The 14,211-nt window shown below is 57.2% G+C and overlaps 1 protein-coding gene across 1 annotated transcript; it reads right to left on the bottom strand.

Moving 5' to 3' along the window:
- Positions 1-1,320: 1,320 nt before the first annotated feature.
- Ropn1l (rhophilin associated tail protein 1-like) lies at positions 1,321-13,181 on the bottom strand. Its single transcript, XM_005386118.2, has 6 exons — positions 13,064-13,181; positions 12,826-12,978; positions 11,162-11,285; positions 9,700-9,861; positions 3,087-3,262; positions 1,321-1,483 (listed from the first exon to the last, which is right to left on the bottom strand). The coding sequence occupies exons 2-6, from the start codon at positions 12,954-12,956 to the stop codon at positions 1,426-1,428; spliced, it is 651 nt and encodes a 216-aa protein (XP_005386175.1). The 5' UTR covers positions 12,957-12,978; positions 13,064-13,181; the 3' UTR covers positions 1,321-1,425.
- Between the last annotated feature and the right edge of the window lie 1,030 nt (positions 13,182-14,211).

Genomic DNA, 14,211 nt, shown 5'->3' with positions numbered 1-14,211 from the left:
CAGCTCAGGCTCATGACGCCTGCACTAGCTTGACCACAGACAGGCCAGAGAAAGACATCCTGTCACCAGATAGAAAGCCAGAGACACACAGGGTCACACTGCTCTCGGGACATCCGGCTCTGGGGAGGACGCCCTCGGCCCTCCCAAGGGGAGTGTCCCTGGCCCGACACCTCCCTCCAGGAGACACAGTCCTCACCTCTCAGCATCCCAACACCAAGCACCATGCCTCCCACACAAGCCACGTCCACACCCTGGCTCCCCGTCTCCTGCAAACACCAGGCTTTCTGCTTCTCTTCACCGCACTGGCTCCCGTGAAGGGCAGGTATTTTCAGGTGACCGACAGGAAAATCTTCTCTGTCTCTCCAGGTGCTCAGTCCAGATGGGGTCATCTAGCTCTTTTTTTGGGTGTGGCTGGACGTGGGCTTCTGCTGTGGTAGACTGACAGCTGGCGGTCGGCGTGTAGCACCCAGCTGAACTGAGGGCCTGGATCCCATGGCAGTGCCCTGCATGAGTCCAGCTGAAGACCTAGAGCCCATAACAATGCCCCCGACAAGTCCAGCTGGAGCCCTAGAGCCCACGACAATGTCTCACGCAGGCCTGTTTCACGGATCTGCGCTGGGAAGGCCCAGAGGTCAGTGATGGAATCTAGGAAGTCTGTGCCAGCGGGATGGAGGACCAGCAGGCTGAGGGGTCTGCACTGGAGCCAGGAAGCGATGCTCAAGGGAAGGACCAGGGCTCCGCGGAAAGGTACCACAGCCGTCCTCAGCAACAGCAAGGTCCCGAGCTCCTCCAAGATGAGAACAGCTGAGTTCATATCAGGAAAGCCCGCACGATGACCTCCTCCAGGAGAACCAACAGCACCACTCCCTCCCCACTAGTTCTCCTGTTCATGTCGCTGGGAACAGCCCTCAGGTGGGCCTCCCGCACCCAGCACCAGGCCCTCAGCTGGATTCTTCGGGTCTTCCGTGTGTGGACAGATTTCCTGCACGCTTTTGTATTTGACTGTTTGGGTGACTACCGTGAAATAACCCTATAAATTATGTGTCCTGTATTGTTTTCCTTGCAAACCCTGACTAGAACAGCTCCTCACTCCAGTGCCCCTGGAGACGCCACTAGAGGCCCAGGGAGCCTCACTGCAGCGAGGGCGGGTCACAGCTCCTCCTCAGCCCTGGCCGTGGCACACCACCAGTGACCTGCCCACATCCAGGGCCCCAGCTGAAGTCCCCACTACAAGGCGGAATGGACGCAGTGGTTGCCTTGGCCCCGGGCCACACTGGCTGTGCGTTTTCATGAAAAGAAAACCTCACACTACCACAGAAGTGTTAGTGACAAGTTGTATTTGTTGCCAAGGTTGACAAAGCACTATTGTGACATAGAAATGCCTCCTCCAGGAATGGCCTCATCTTCAGAGCTTTCTCTTCAGGGTTACAAAGCGCTTCTCTGTGGAACGAAGAAATCTGAAAGTCCTATCATGCCGTTCTTCCTAGAGTCCCCGAACCAGAAATGGACATGGAGGAGACCGTTAGTAATTTCCTGCAGCACACTCAACGCAATGTCTATAAACTGCTATAAGCTAAAAGGAGCGCCTGAAAACTAGTCATGGAGGGTCTCTCAGCAGTGATTCTTCCACCAGAAATAAAGGATTCCAGCTGGGCGTGGCGGTACACACCTGTAATGCCATCACCTGGGAGGCTGAGGCAGGAAGATCACTGGATTCAAGCCCAGACTGGGCTACACAGTGAATTCAAGGCCAGCCTGAGCTACTGAGCAAGACCCTGTCTCAAAAGACAACCTATGGGAGGGAGGGGGGAAGTGTGGAGGGCCACCCTGCTCATCACAGCCCTAATGACAGGGCCAAGCTCAGGTGGGCCGTGTCTCGTGTCCTGTCAAGATGTGGAGGGACCGGTGCTTGGGTCACCCCGACCGCCTGCAGCGATGCCGACCACACCCTTCCCTGGGGTCACTCCTGATGGTGATCTTGAAAAATAACTGGGAGAGAGTGGGTGCCCCAGAGGGCTGTCCCAGCCCTGCCAGTCCAGGAGGGGCATGAGCGTCTCCGGAGCCTGGAGCAGGGACGCGGGAGTGGTCACGGGGGGCAACTGAGGCCACTTCCGGGGACAAGGACAGGCGGTAGAGGGTGAGTGTGAGGACAAGGAGAAGTGCCCAAGGACCGTCACAGACCCGTTACACCCAATGCAAACACAGTATGAGAACGTGACACGGGAGGGTGACAGAAAACGACGTGAACATTTCAGTTTTAAAAATGACGACAGTAGAAGACACATCCAACGCTAATGTCCCTCATCTCAATCGTTCTTGCCGCTCTCTGGAGCAGCTCTGGAGTCCTCCTTCCTGAGTGTCTGCGGTTGTGTTGTCATGGCTACTGCAATGCCCTGAATCCACTCACAGTCACTTTGACTTTGGGGAGGAGCCGGAAGTCACACGGGGCCAGGCCTGGTGAGCAAGGTGGAGCAGGACACGGCGTCACGCTTTTGTGGGCTGCCTTTCTGCGGGGGGCGCACACAGCAGTGTTCACCATATTTTTGATCACATCTTATGAAGACACTCATTAAAGCATTAAAGGAGACTTCCAGAACTGCCTCAGAAAATGGCAAAAACAAGGGGATAACAGTATTCCAAGCGAGGGGAAGGATTTTGAGGTTATTAAAATCTAAACACCAGAGTTGCTGATTACCCCTGCTAGAACATGTCACACAACGTTCATCGAATCCAGAACTGTGCTAAGTCAACGACGTCCTGGGACTTCTGCAGCTAGTGCCGTCCGAGGTGCTGCAGCCCGGGAGCACGGTAACAAGCACCTTCCGCTCCACTGTGTGAAGGGAATCCTGGCTATCTCCCTCTAACCTGGGGTCACTTTAAAGTACCTGATCTGGTATGAAAGAATCACCGTAAATTCAGGATACAGATTCTCCTGATACCTAAGCAAAGCCAACCTCAGTCCTGCCTGGGGCCGGCCTCAGCTCAGCCCGGTGGGGAGGCAAGCCTGCATCCCTGGCCGGCCGAGGGGGATGCGGTCGCTCGGCAGAGCGGGGCAGACGCAGCGCCGACAGCCCAGCCCTACTCACACGTTGTCCCTCAGAGTGTCGAGGTACGACTCCGTCTCCTGCGCGGAGACGTCCGAGTCCAGCCGGGACAGGTAGCGGTAGATGTAGCAGAAGGTGTCGAACGGGATGCGGGCCGGGCCACCCTCGGGGTCGGTGGTGAGGATCTCGCAGAAGTGCTTCATGGCCGAGTTCAGGGACTGGAAACACAGGGGGTGACGGTCACTCGGCCGCCTGAGGACCCGGGGCCTCGTGGGGTACAGAGGCCGGACCGGGACGCCAAGGGCCGGGGAGCAGGGTGGCCTCGCACAACTGCCCTCCAGTGACTGGGGGATGACTGCCCAGGACAGCGCATGGAGTCCAGCCCTGGACGGGCCCAGCGTCGGGGAGGGCAGGGACCGATCAGGCACCGTGCCATGCTGCACCCTACGGCCCTCTGGTGCCACCCTCCACTTTTATTTTACTTTGTCTTTTTGAGACAGGGTCGCGCTATGCAGTTCAGGCTGTCCTGGAGCTCACTTTGTAGCCCAGGCTGGTCTCGAACTCGCAGCGATCCTCCTGCCTCAGCCTCCTGAGTGCTGGGATGACAGGCGTGCGCCACCACACCCGGCATGCCTTCCACTTTTAAATTTTAATTTCTTTCATGTTTTATTTATGCAAATTGCCGCGGCTCTCTGCAGCTGGTCCACGTTAGTCCAGGAGGTGACGATGCACCTGTGACGTCGCAACTCCTTCCTTTCAGGGTCCCTCTCTGCTGCGGCCGTCTCTCGGCCTCTCCCTTTTGCGAGGACCCACCTGCCTGTTTCCTGTTCTCTCTGTTATTTTGCTCTTCATTTACTTTCACCGAGTTTTTCATCTGACAGAAACCACGTGACACTTAGGGACTCTGCTGAGCCCCGCTTCTCTCACTCAAGTTCCAATCAACAGGAGCGGCCGCCCTCCTACAAAGGACTCGCGTTTGCCCTTCTTCCCGCAGAGCCGCGCTCCACGGTGTGTAAAGACCAGAACCACACTTTCCCTGGCCACTCGGTGACTGTAAGCCAGTGCCCTATCAGACCCAGGGACACCAGGGGGCGCTGTTCCCCACAGGGGTGCCACCTGGGTGGGGAGGGTCGCAGTCCCCCGAGACGGCCAGTACCCAGCCCCCAGCCCCGACCTGCCCACCGGGTCCCTGCAGCCGGTCACCACCGCCCGCCTGTCCCCACGTCCACACAGGGACAGCCACGGCCAGCGTCGCCCTCATGAGATCGCAGACTTCTCACCTCCAACTCCCCGGCGGATCCTCGCTGAGAAAAGAAATCTCTTAAAAAGGAGGAGGAAACGCTGGTGCGGTGGTGCACATGTGTGAGCCCAGCAATCTGGGGGAGGCTGAGGCAGGAGGATCTCAAGTTGGAGCACAGCCTGGACAACTTAAAATAAACCCTAAGAAATTTTAATGAAAGATTTCAAATCGGGCGTGCTGGGGATGCAGCTCAGTACAAAGCCTTGGGTTCAATCCCCAGTACAAAGAAGACAAGGTCAAAAAGCCGTCCTGGGAGAGAGCAGCTGATGAGGAGGCTCGGTCTCCCACCTGCGTGCCCTGCCCCAGGTCGCGGTCACGCAGGGCAGTGAGGTGGGAGGCGGCCACCTGCGCAGGAGGCGCGGGCCATCTGAGCGGGCCCCTGTGCCGGGGCCGCGTGTTGGGCGGCGGGGGTCGAGGCCGTGGTCCTGAGGACGCTCGAAGCCCCTGAGAACAGAGCTGCCACGCCCTCCTCAGAGGTGGTGATGAGCGGGCACGGACGGAAGGGACAGACCTGCTCCGGGGCGGTGGCGCACGGCCAGCCCCAGCACTCGGAGGCCGAGACAGGAGGATCGCTGACAGCTTAACATAGAGTGAGACCCTGTCTCAAAAAAACAAGAAGGGAAAGAAAACCGACGCTGCTCTGAGCGCCGTCGGGGGAAGCGCGGAGTGAAGCGGCCTGAAGCCCCGGCTGCAGCTCTGAGAAGCCCCGGACTTCGGGCCTCACGGTGCTGCCTCCTCCGGGCAGGACGGACGGGCAGGACGGACGGGCAGGAAGCGACTGGACCACCGGGGCTAGGACGCCCTCCCTCGGAGACGGCACGCACGGCGGCTCGCGACGCCCGGGATGCAGCCACGGGTTCCCTTCGGCAGCTTTGCGGGGCCGGCCGACTGAGCCCGAGGCGGGAGGTCCCCAGCCGCTGCACAGTCCTGTGCCACCGAGCCACGGGGGCCCCACCCCGCGCCCCAGCCGCCCACCTTCCAGGGAGGGCCACGGGACGCTCGCCGGCCCGCACCCGACACGCGGCCAGAGCGCTGCGGGGAGGGCCCGCTGCTCCGCACCGGGCCGGCGCAGACCCGGCCCGCGAAAGGACGGGAGCCTCACCCAGCGTCGCCAGGTCTGCGCGGATTCCGGCGCTTCCCAAGTCAGACGACGCAGGGGAGACGTCAACGCGCTCAGACACTCAGGAAAGGGGACTCGGAGCGGCTGCAGAAGGGGCAAGGACGACGGGGTAAACGTGTTCCAGGGGATTTTGAAGGGAATTAATGAAATCTGTCTGTCTGTATTTATTTATTCATTTATTCGTCTTTTTGAGACAGGGTCTCGCTATGCAGGTCAGGCTGGCCTTGAGCTCACTTTGTAGCCCAGGCTGGCCTCCAACTCACAGTGATCCTCCTGCCTCAGCCTCCCGAGTGCTGGGATTACAAGCGCACACCACCATGCCCAGTTCTGTCTTTAATTTTAAAAATTCCGGGGCTGGGGATTTAGCTCAGCGGCAAAGCGCCTGCCTGGCAAGCGGAAGGTCGTGAGTTCGATTCCCGGTACCGGAGAAAAACCAAAAAAAAAACAAACAAACAAATTTTAAAAATTCCAACAGTCCTGATATTTTTCAGTCACATCGTACTTTTTGTTGTAACCAGCGAAGCTGCTCCAGAGGATTCACAAAGCGCAGTGCACTGTAAAGCGGGAGGGGGGGGGGCTGGCTTTGCTCTCTGTGGGGCTACTTTCTCATGGAGTTTCCAGGGGGGAGTGCCCAGGTAGGGACGGGCTCCTATGAAACCTCTCCGCACCTGGAGACAGATCCCGAGCCAGCGCTGACACCGGGGTCACTAGGGGTCACTAGGACGCGCAGCTGTGTGAGGGTGTGAGTCACAGCGCGTAAAGGCCCCGCTCCGCTGAGCAAGCCTAGCCCGGGGGAGGAGGCCAGGCGCCCTCACCCACAGCCGGGGTCACCTGCTCCCTGCCCCAGGCGGCTTACACCTCCAGCCGCCTGGTGCTCCCAGGAGATCACAGAACAGCACCTCGGAGAGTCTCGGGCCGGAGCCCTCACAGCCTTCCCCACTTAGGTCCTGCGGCGGCTCAGTTCCGCGAGGATCATGAAACGCCCGAGGCGAGGTACTTAGGAAGCAGGGAGGTTTCCACAGCTCCCGGCTGGGGAGGCTGCAAGTCCAAGGCTGGGTGCCCAGCGCAGCTTCTGCTGGGGCTCGTGTGCACTCCCAGACTGGCAGCCACGTCCCAGACGGGAGGCCAGAGGCGGAGGGCGGCTCGCTCCTCTCCCAACCAGCCGCTTGGGCTTTGTTTGTGTTTGTCTGTGAAGGTGCAGCCCAGGCTGACCTGGAACTCATGGCAGTCCTGCTCGGCCTCTCGGGTGCTGGGTGCGGGCAGGCGCCACCACACCGGGCAACCACCCTCTTTGGAGAAGTCCCAAAGGCCACACGAGAGCCACCTTGTCCCTCTCCAGGGCGCGGCCCCCCAAGGGCCACCCGCCGACTCCAGCGTTAGGGTTGGACCATCCTGTCACCCTGGATCCGAAGCCTTTGACACGTGGACACATCAAGGCACTGTCAGACCGGATGCCCAGCAGCGCTCAGGAGATATATGTCTTCAAACAGGGTCTCCTCACGTAGTCCAGGATGGCCTTGAACTCACTGTGTAGCCCGGACTCAAACAGCAATCCTCCTGCCTCAGCCTCCTGAGTGCTGGGAAGAAAGGCGTGGACCACCATGCCCAGCTTGTGGATCAGCCTATTATTTTTTAATTAATTAATTTATTTATTGTCTTTCTAAGATAGCGTTTCCACTTTGCAGTTCAGGCTGGCCTTGAACTCACAGTGATCCTCCTGCCTCAGCCTCCTGAGTGCTGGGAAGAAAGGCGTGGACCACCATGCCCAGCTTGTGGATCAGCCTATTATTTTTTAATTAATTAATTTATTTATTGTCTTTCTAAGATAGCGTTTCCACTTTGCAGTTCAGGCTGGCCTTGAACTCACAGTGATCCTCCTGCCTCAGCCTCCCAAGTGCTGAGACAACAGGCGACCACCTCGCCTATTGAATTTAGAAGGTGAGGCTCTATCCTTAGCAAAATGTCTCCATCTAGTGTCAGATCCCCTACATGGATAAGGGACCTTAGTTTCCACAACAGATTCGGTTTTGTTTGAAACCTAGGGCTTCCTTTTCACGGCTGGGGGGAAGAAAATTACAAAGTTGGATCCCAAACGCGAACTGTTCCGCTTGTTCTCTCCACGGCTACATCAGACCTTCGCAGCTGGGTCTCGAGGCAGAAACATCGAGACGCATTCAGACGTCACGCCCGGGCTCCCCGCCGTCCCAGTCCTGACTGCGCAGAGATCCAGGCAGGCAAAGCGCCGGCAAATGCTTCCTCCTCTGCCCTTCCCAACTGCGCCCATGGAGAAGCCCTCTGGGGACCCTCGGCTCTATCAGCCAGGGTTGGGGAAACACCACCCCCCGGGACGCGGCCACCCGGACACCAGCCTGACCAGGGCTGTCCCCAGGGCAACGCCGGCGGGGAGGAACCAGGAGCTGCAGTGCTGCATCTGCCCAGCAGGGGGCGAGAGTGAGGCCGGGAGAGGGTGCAGCCAGGCCCCGGCAGGGTCGCGAACAGCAAACCAGCCCCTGCACCAGGCCCGGTGTTTTGCGGTGTCCTGAAAAGCGCTTGTCCAGCGCCAAGGCAGAGGAAAGCCCGGGGTCTGGGACTGTCACTCAGGCAGGCAGGACGAGAAAGGTCTTGGGGTGGGGGGAGGCGCTGTCTGTGACTGTGTGGGCTGGATTCAGGTGTGGTTATTGTATAATTTTGAATTTTTAAAAATTAAAATTGAATTAAGCTGGGCATGGTGGCACGCACCTGTAATCCCAGCACTTGGAGGCTGAGGCAGGAGGATTGCTGCAAGTTTGAGGCCAGCCTGAGCTACACAGTTCAAGGCCAGCTTGACCTCCCATAGCCAGACCGTCTCAAATGAAAATACATCTGTACATACAAGAGGCATCTGTATGGACTGGAGGTGTGTGCTGACAGTAGGTTAGGAGCTCATCAGGTATAATACTCTGGAGCCCAAAGACTAGAGAAGGGAGGAAAAGAAGACTGCGTGTGTGCAGCAGAGAGGGCTGGTCCTCTTTCTCCTCAGCCTCTGATTGCTCGTTTGTTCATGGTACTGCAGACTGAGCCCAACGCCTCTGCCCTGAGCTCCATCCTCAGCACTTTTGTTCTTATTTTTTAGTCTGGAACAAAGTCTCACTAAGTCACAGAGTTGCCCAGGGGTCTAAGACTTTCCACCCTCCTGCCTCAGCCTCCTATATGCACGCACCAATGCGACCAGCTACAACCCTTCTCTGTACGTGGAAGAGCCAACTCCCCTTCTCCCAACTGCCCAAGCCCCGGGCAACACCGCCCGCCCGCTGAAGGACTCTGACCGCACCCAGCCCTGCCAGCCTTGCCCGCCTCCCTGACCTCTGGGGTGCAGACTGTCACCTCCGACACACGGGCTGTGCACGGAGGGCCGTCCGCGTTGTGTCCCTCAGCCGCATGAGCTGTGCGGCACCGTCAGCGAAGCTGCCCCGTCTGTCAGCAGCTAACCCGCGGGTAACTGTGCGGCAGGGCGTCGTGAGCTCCGGTCCAGCCTGGGCAGTTTAGCGGCTCAGGGAGACCCTGTTTCAAATTTTCTTTTTTTAAAAAGGGCTGGGATGTAGCTCAATGTGAAGGCCCTGAGTTCAATCCCTAGTACTGAAAAAGAAAAAAAGGCCGGGGATACGGCTCAGAGGCACAGTGCCTTGCTTGGCAAGCGCAAGGTCCTGAATTTGATTCGCAGTACCAAAAAAAAAAGAAAAAGAAAAAAGAAAAAAAGCTGACTGTAACTGAAGTATAATTTCATGCCTCTTTCCCCAAGCCAGGAAAACAGATATTAGTACTTCACAAAATGAGGTCTTTAACAAAAGCATCTTGCTGCATTCTCTTTTAAAACTGAGCTATGTGTTTAACAGTACTCGTGCACGTTATCTACAGCTAATATCATTTAAATCAAAGAATTCCTGTGACATCGAGGTGTTCGTAAGTAATTTAAAAATAACTATAAGCTGGAACATATCATGGGCCTCTGGGGAAAACATTCTTTTTTTCAGTCAGAATTACTCAAGTAACGTGGGTTTTTCTCTCTTTTTTCTGAGACAGGGTTTTGCTATGCAGTTCAGGCTGGCCTTGAACTCACTTTGTACCCCAGGCTGGCCTCAAACTCCAGGCAATCCTCCTGCCTCAGCCTCCTGGGGTGCTGGGATTACAGGCGTGGGCCACCACGCCCCGAAGTAACACGTGTGAACCAGACAGGAAGATGTCGCCGGGGTACGTACCCCGCCCAGCGTGCTGCAGGCCAGGGCCAGGAACTTGAGCCACTCGATGCTGCCTCTGCAGGGGTCCAGCTGCAGCAGCGCCCTCAGCCTCTCCATGGGCAGGCACAGCGTCCGCCACCTATGCTCCAGGTCCACCAGGCTCACTTCCGGCTTGTGGCTGCACTGTTCGGAGGCAGATGACACTGTCAACGGGGGCGGGGGCCTGGGGCGCCTCCCACAAGCTGGGGACAGAGGCCACCGCTGTGTCAGCCCGGGCGGGCTCAAAGGGACAGAGGGCCGGGACACGAATATGCACCAAGTCACGACCCCCAAAATGGGCAGACGGTGGATACAGGCTCTCTGCTGTCTGAAATCACACACACACACACACACACACACACACACAAACTTCAGTAAATAAAAACATTTAAAAAGCTAGTACTAGCAGTGGCTAGTGGTGCCCACCTGTAATCCCAGCACTCTGGGAGGCTGAGGCAGGAGGATCACAAGTTTGAACCCAGTTTGGGCACCTGAGTGACTTAGCAAGAGCCTGTCTCAAAATAAAAATTTTTTAAAAGGCCTGGGGTTGGAGCTCGGTGCAGGGGCTCTGGATGCGCATCCAAGTACCACAAAAGTAAACGACATGAAATAAAAATCCAGTCCCCTAAGCATGGCAATGCTCAGGAGAAATTTTTTGGGGGAAAAAAATGACTGGGAATCGAACTCAGGACCTCACGCTCGCCAGGCGCTGCGCTGCTGGGCTATGTCCCCGGCCCCTCAAAGCTGAGTGCCAGGGCATCGCTTCCACTCTGCCCAACAAGCCATGACGGGCACGCAGCAGGCGGTCAGCGCATTCCGGGAACCACAGCGTCCTTCCCCAGCGCCACCCTTCACTCCCGGACGCCTCTCCTCAGGCCGGGCTCAGCGACATTCCTGACCTCAGAACGCCCTGCGGCGCACCAAGGCGCGGTGTTCATTTTCAGAATTTCCTGTTGTAGTTTTTGCTTTGTGTTTTCTAGTTCAGCAGAATCCACTTCATCTTACTTTTGTATTTAAAAGAAATTACATTTTACGTGTATGTGCGTGTACTAGGATCAGCATCAGGTATTCTCTCCCTGAGCCACATCTCCAGACCTTTATGTTTTATTCTGAGAAAGGATCTTACTAAGTTGCCCAAGCTGGCCTTGAACTTGGGACCCTCCTGCCTCAGCCTCCCAAGTAGCTGGGATTACAGGAGTGCAACATACACACATCACTTCTATAAAGTCTACGCGTGAACACCTTTTCAGGGTTCTTTCAGCATCGGGCAGGCAAGGTAGGCAGGGTGACCCGGGCGAGGCTCAGCCCACAGGCTTAGAAACACAGCAAGGGGCTGGGGATGTAGCTCAGCGGCACAGCGCCTGCCTGGCAAGTGCGACATCGTGAGTTCGATTCCCGGTACCGGAAAAAGAAAAGAAAAACACAGCAGCGGGACCTCTCCTACCTGCTTGTGCAGGACCTTCAGGAGTCCTTGGGTCAGGCCTGTGTCTGTTTTCTGGGTTGCCATGGGCATTTCGACTCTGTCTTTGATAGGAAGCGGATCTCCTCGCGACAAAGCTAAAAAATACCTGGTAACAAGAGACACCCCTGAAGCCAGTCAACACAAGGGCGCCCACGTCAGGCGGGTCCCCAGGCCCCAGAAACGCTGGTGACACGTCCCGGTCCCTCCTCCCGCTCTGACTTAGCCGGCTCTGTGAGTCTCGGTTTCTGCCTGCCTGCGTGCTCCTGGGGCTCCCCAGGCAGGGAAGGGCCCGGCGGTGGCGGGAAGGGGCTCCCTGACACCCGCTGTTCCTGTAAGCGCGGACGCCCCATGACACTGTGGGTGCGGCTCCCCCGCCTCGGCCTTGCTGAGAAATATATATATATTTCTTTTTCTTTTTTTTAAGCAAGAACCTTGAGAGAAGCTTTCAAAGGCAGCTGAAGGCAGTATTCACAAGTAGCTCTGCTGCTCCGTTAAATGACACCCCACCCCCGACACCCAGTCTTCCTCTCTGGCCCTGTGTTACCGTACATGGTAACAGCATCTCCGCAGGTTACCGATTTTATTTTTATTTTATTTTATCTTTGTCTCTTTGAGACAGGATCTCGCTATGCAGTTCAGGCTGGCCTTGAGCTGACTTTGTAGCCCAGGCTGGCCTCGAACTGGCAACAATCCTCCTGCCTCAGCCTCCGGAGTGCTGGGATTACAGTGTGCACCACCATGCCCAGCTAGGTTACCAATTTTAGATGGGAAAATTATCCTGGATTATCTGGACACCTCCTAAATGTAAATCACACATGTTTTCAGAAGAGACAGGCGTAATACTCGGGTGGTAGTGCACACCTGTAATTCCAGCTCTCTGGAGGCTGAGGCAGGAGGATTGCCTCAAGCTGCAGGCCAGTCTCAAAAACATCAAAAGAAGGAAGCAGAGAGAGAACTGAAGGCCTGTGAGCAGAGACGTTGAGAGCGCAAAGCAGCAGCAGGGAATCTCCTTCCAGCGCCCAGGAGGGGCGAGGCCTGGCCCGGGCCTTGATCTGAGCCTAGTGAAACTGCTGTTGGAGCGTCGCCTCCAGAACTGTAAAGATAAACGCTGTTTTACGTTGTGAGGAGTTGTGGTCGTTCGTTACAACAGCCAAAGGAAACTAATTCACCCTGCTTATGTGTGCAGTTTAGAGAAAGTCAGCAAAATCTGATGTCAGCTACTAAACATATCACAGTTACACTTAGGTTGACTCTAGCCGCTCAGCAAGAGGGTTTTCTGTCTTTGTACCGAGAGTGGGCAGAGAGCTTCTCCGTAAAACGTTTCAGGAGGTTGGTTCCACGGTCTGGGTCTGCTGACCTTCCTGCTCGCCGCGAGAAACCGGAGGTTACCTTACCGCGAACTGCGCTGGCCTTGGGTGAGCACTGCAGAGGTCCCTGGGGGTTCCGCTCTAACAAACTTTGCCTAAGGCGACTGCTTCGCGAGCCCTAGTCCACCTGCACAACTGACTGCCCTTACTTTGTAGGTAAACGAGCATTTCTGAACAATTTCTGGTCTCGCGGTCAAAGACAGCATGGTCCCTAGACAGACAGACAGACAGACAGACAGGAGAGAGGCCGCGGGGCTCAGGACAGCGGGGGCCGCTTACCCCGCGGACCACTGCAGCAGGTCGGCGGGCTGGGTGCGGATGGCAGCCTTGGTGAACTGCTTCAGGATGTCCGGCAGCTCGGGGGGGATGTGGATCTGCTGCGCGCAGAACATGGTGTCGGGAAGCGGCATCGCTGCAGCGGACCGCGACAGCCTGGGGGAATCCAAATGTGCTGAGGGCCGGGCAGGGCCGCCTCCCCGCCCCGTCCCTCCCCCGTGCCTCCTGGGGCAGCTCCTACCGGCTCCTCCTCGGGCTCCGGACGAATGAGGGCTAACCGCCGCCGCAGAGACGCCCCGCACCGGGCCGCTGCCTCCAGCCCCAGCTACTGTTGCGTCGCGGTATCCAGGCAACCAGGACGCGCTCGCGGGCCCCGCCCCTGAGCGCTGCGCACGCGTACTGACTCGGGCCGGGAAGGAGGGGGGTTCGCGCGTGCGCAGTTGGCTCGGAAGGCTTCGGCTCTGGAGGGTGGAGCTGCACGAATCGAATTTCTCACTTAGAGAAAGGCCTCTTCCTCCGCCGAAGTGAGCGGCGAGGTCCCGAACATCCCCGCCGGTCTTGCTCTGGCTGCTTGAGGCTTAGCGCAGGAGCTTCGGTCACCGAGGAAGGCAGCGTGCAGTGACCCGCGGCGCCCCCTGCGCAGCCCCGGGCGCGGCTCGCTCCTCTGCAGCCTGCGGGAGCCACGAGGAGCCCCGCGGCGGCCGGGAGTCTGTGAGCTGCTGCCGGCGGACTCCGGAGCAGGCCGCCCTCGAGGGAGTGGGGCCCGTTTCAGCGTTTTCCTACCCGATCAGCGCGCATGTTCAAATCAGTACCGCTGACAAATACTGCACAAACGTTTGACGTTGACGGTGTGGGCAGTCTCCAGTGCCCTTGAGGATGGAAGTGTTAATTACTACATTCGGGGGCAGCTTGCACCCCAAAAATGTGTGGTGACTTAGCACGCTTAGGAATTCATCTTACAGAAATACTAGCCTAAGTATTAAAAATGTGGACAACATGTTAACTAGAACTTGTAATTAAATGGGCTACCTAATTATCTTTCACAAAACTAGAATGCTGGTCTGTCCACATAATTGAAGACAGCACAGCCAGAATTTTAGAATTGGGTAAAGGTGAGTGTTGTGGTACTGAGGCAGAAGTGGAGGATCATTTGAACCCGAGTTAGAGACCAGCCCGGGCAGCACAGCCCGCGAAATCTGATCTCCAAAAGAACTCCAGATGGCTCCCGCCTGTCGGGAGGCTGAGGCAGAAGGATCTCAAGTTCAAGGCCAGCCGAGGTAACTTAGCAAGATTATGCCTCGAAACCCCAGGCAGAAAAAAAAAGGGGGGAGCTACTTATGTACTGATAGAAAAAGATGGCCATGGCGGAGCATGCCAGCGCTCTGGGCA

This window comes from Chinchilla lanigera, unplaced genomic scaffold, assembly GCF_000276665.1.
Source record: "Chinchilla lanigera isolate Chin_1 unplaced genomic scaffold, ChiLan1.0 scaffold00025, whole genome shotgun sequence".
Taxonomy (NCBI): domain Eukaryota; kingdom Metazoa; phylum Chordata; class Mammalia; order Rodentia; family Chinchillidae; genus Chinchilla; species Chinchilla lanigera.
The sequence above is the reverse complement of the archived record's forward strand: the minus strand, read 5'-3'. Positions and strand labels throughout refer to the sequence as shown.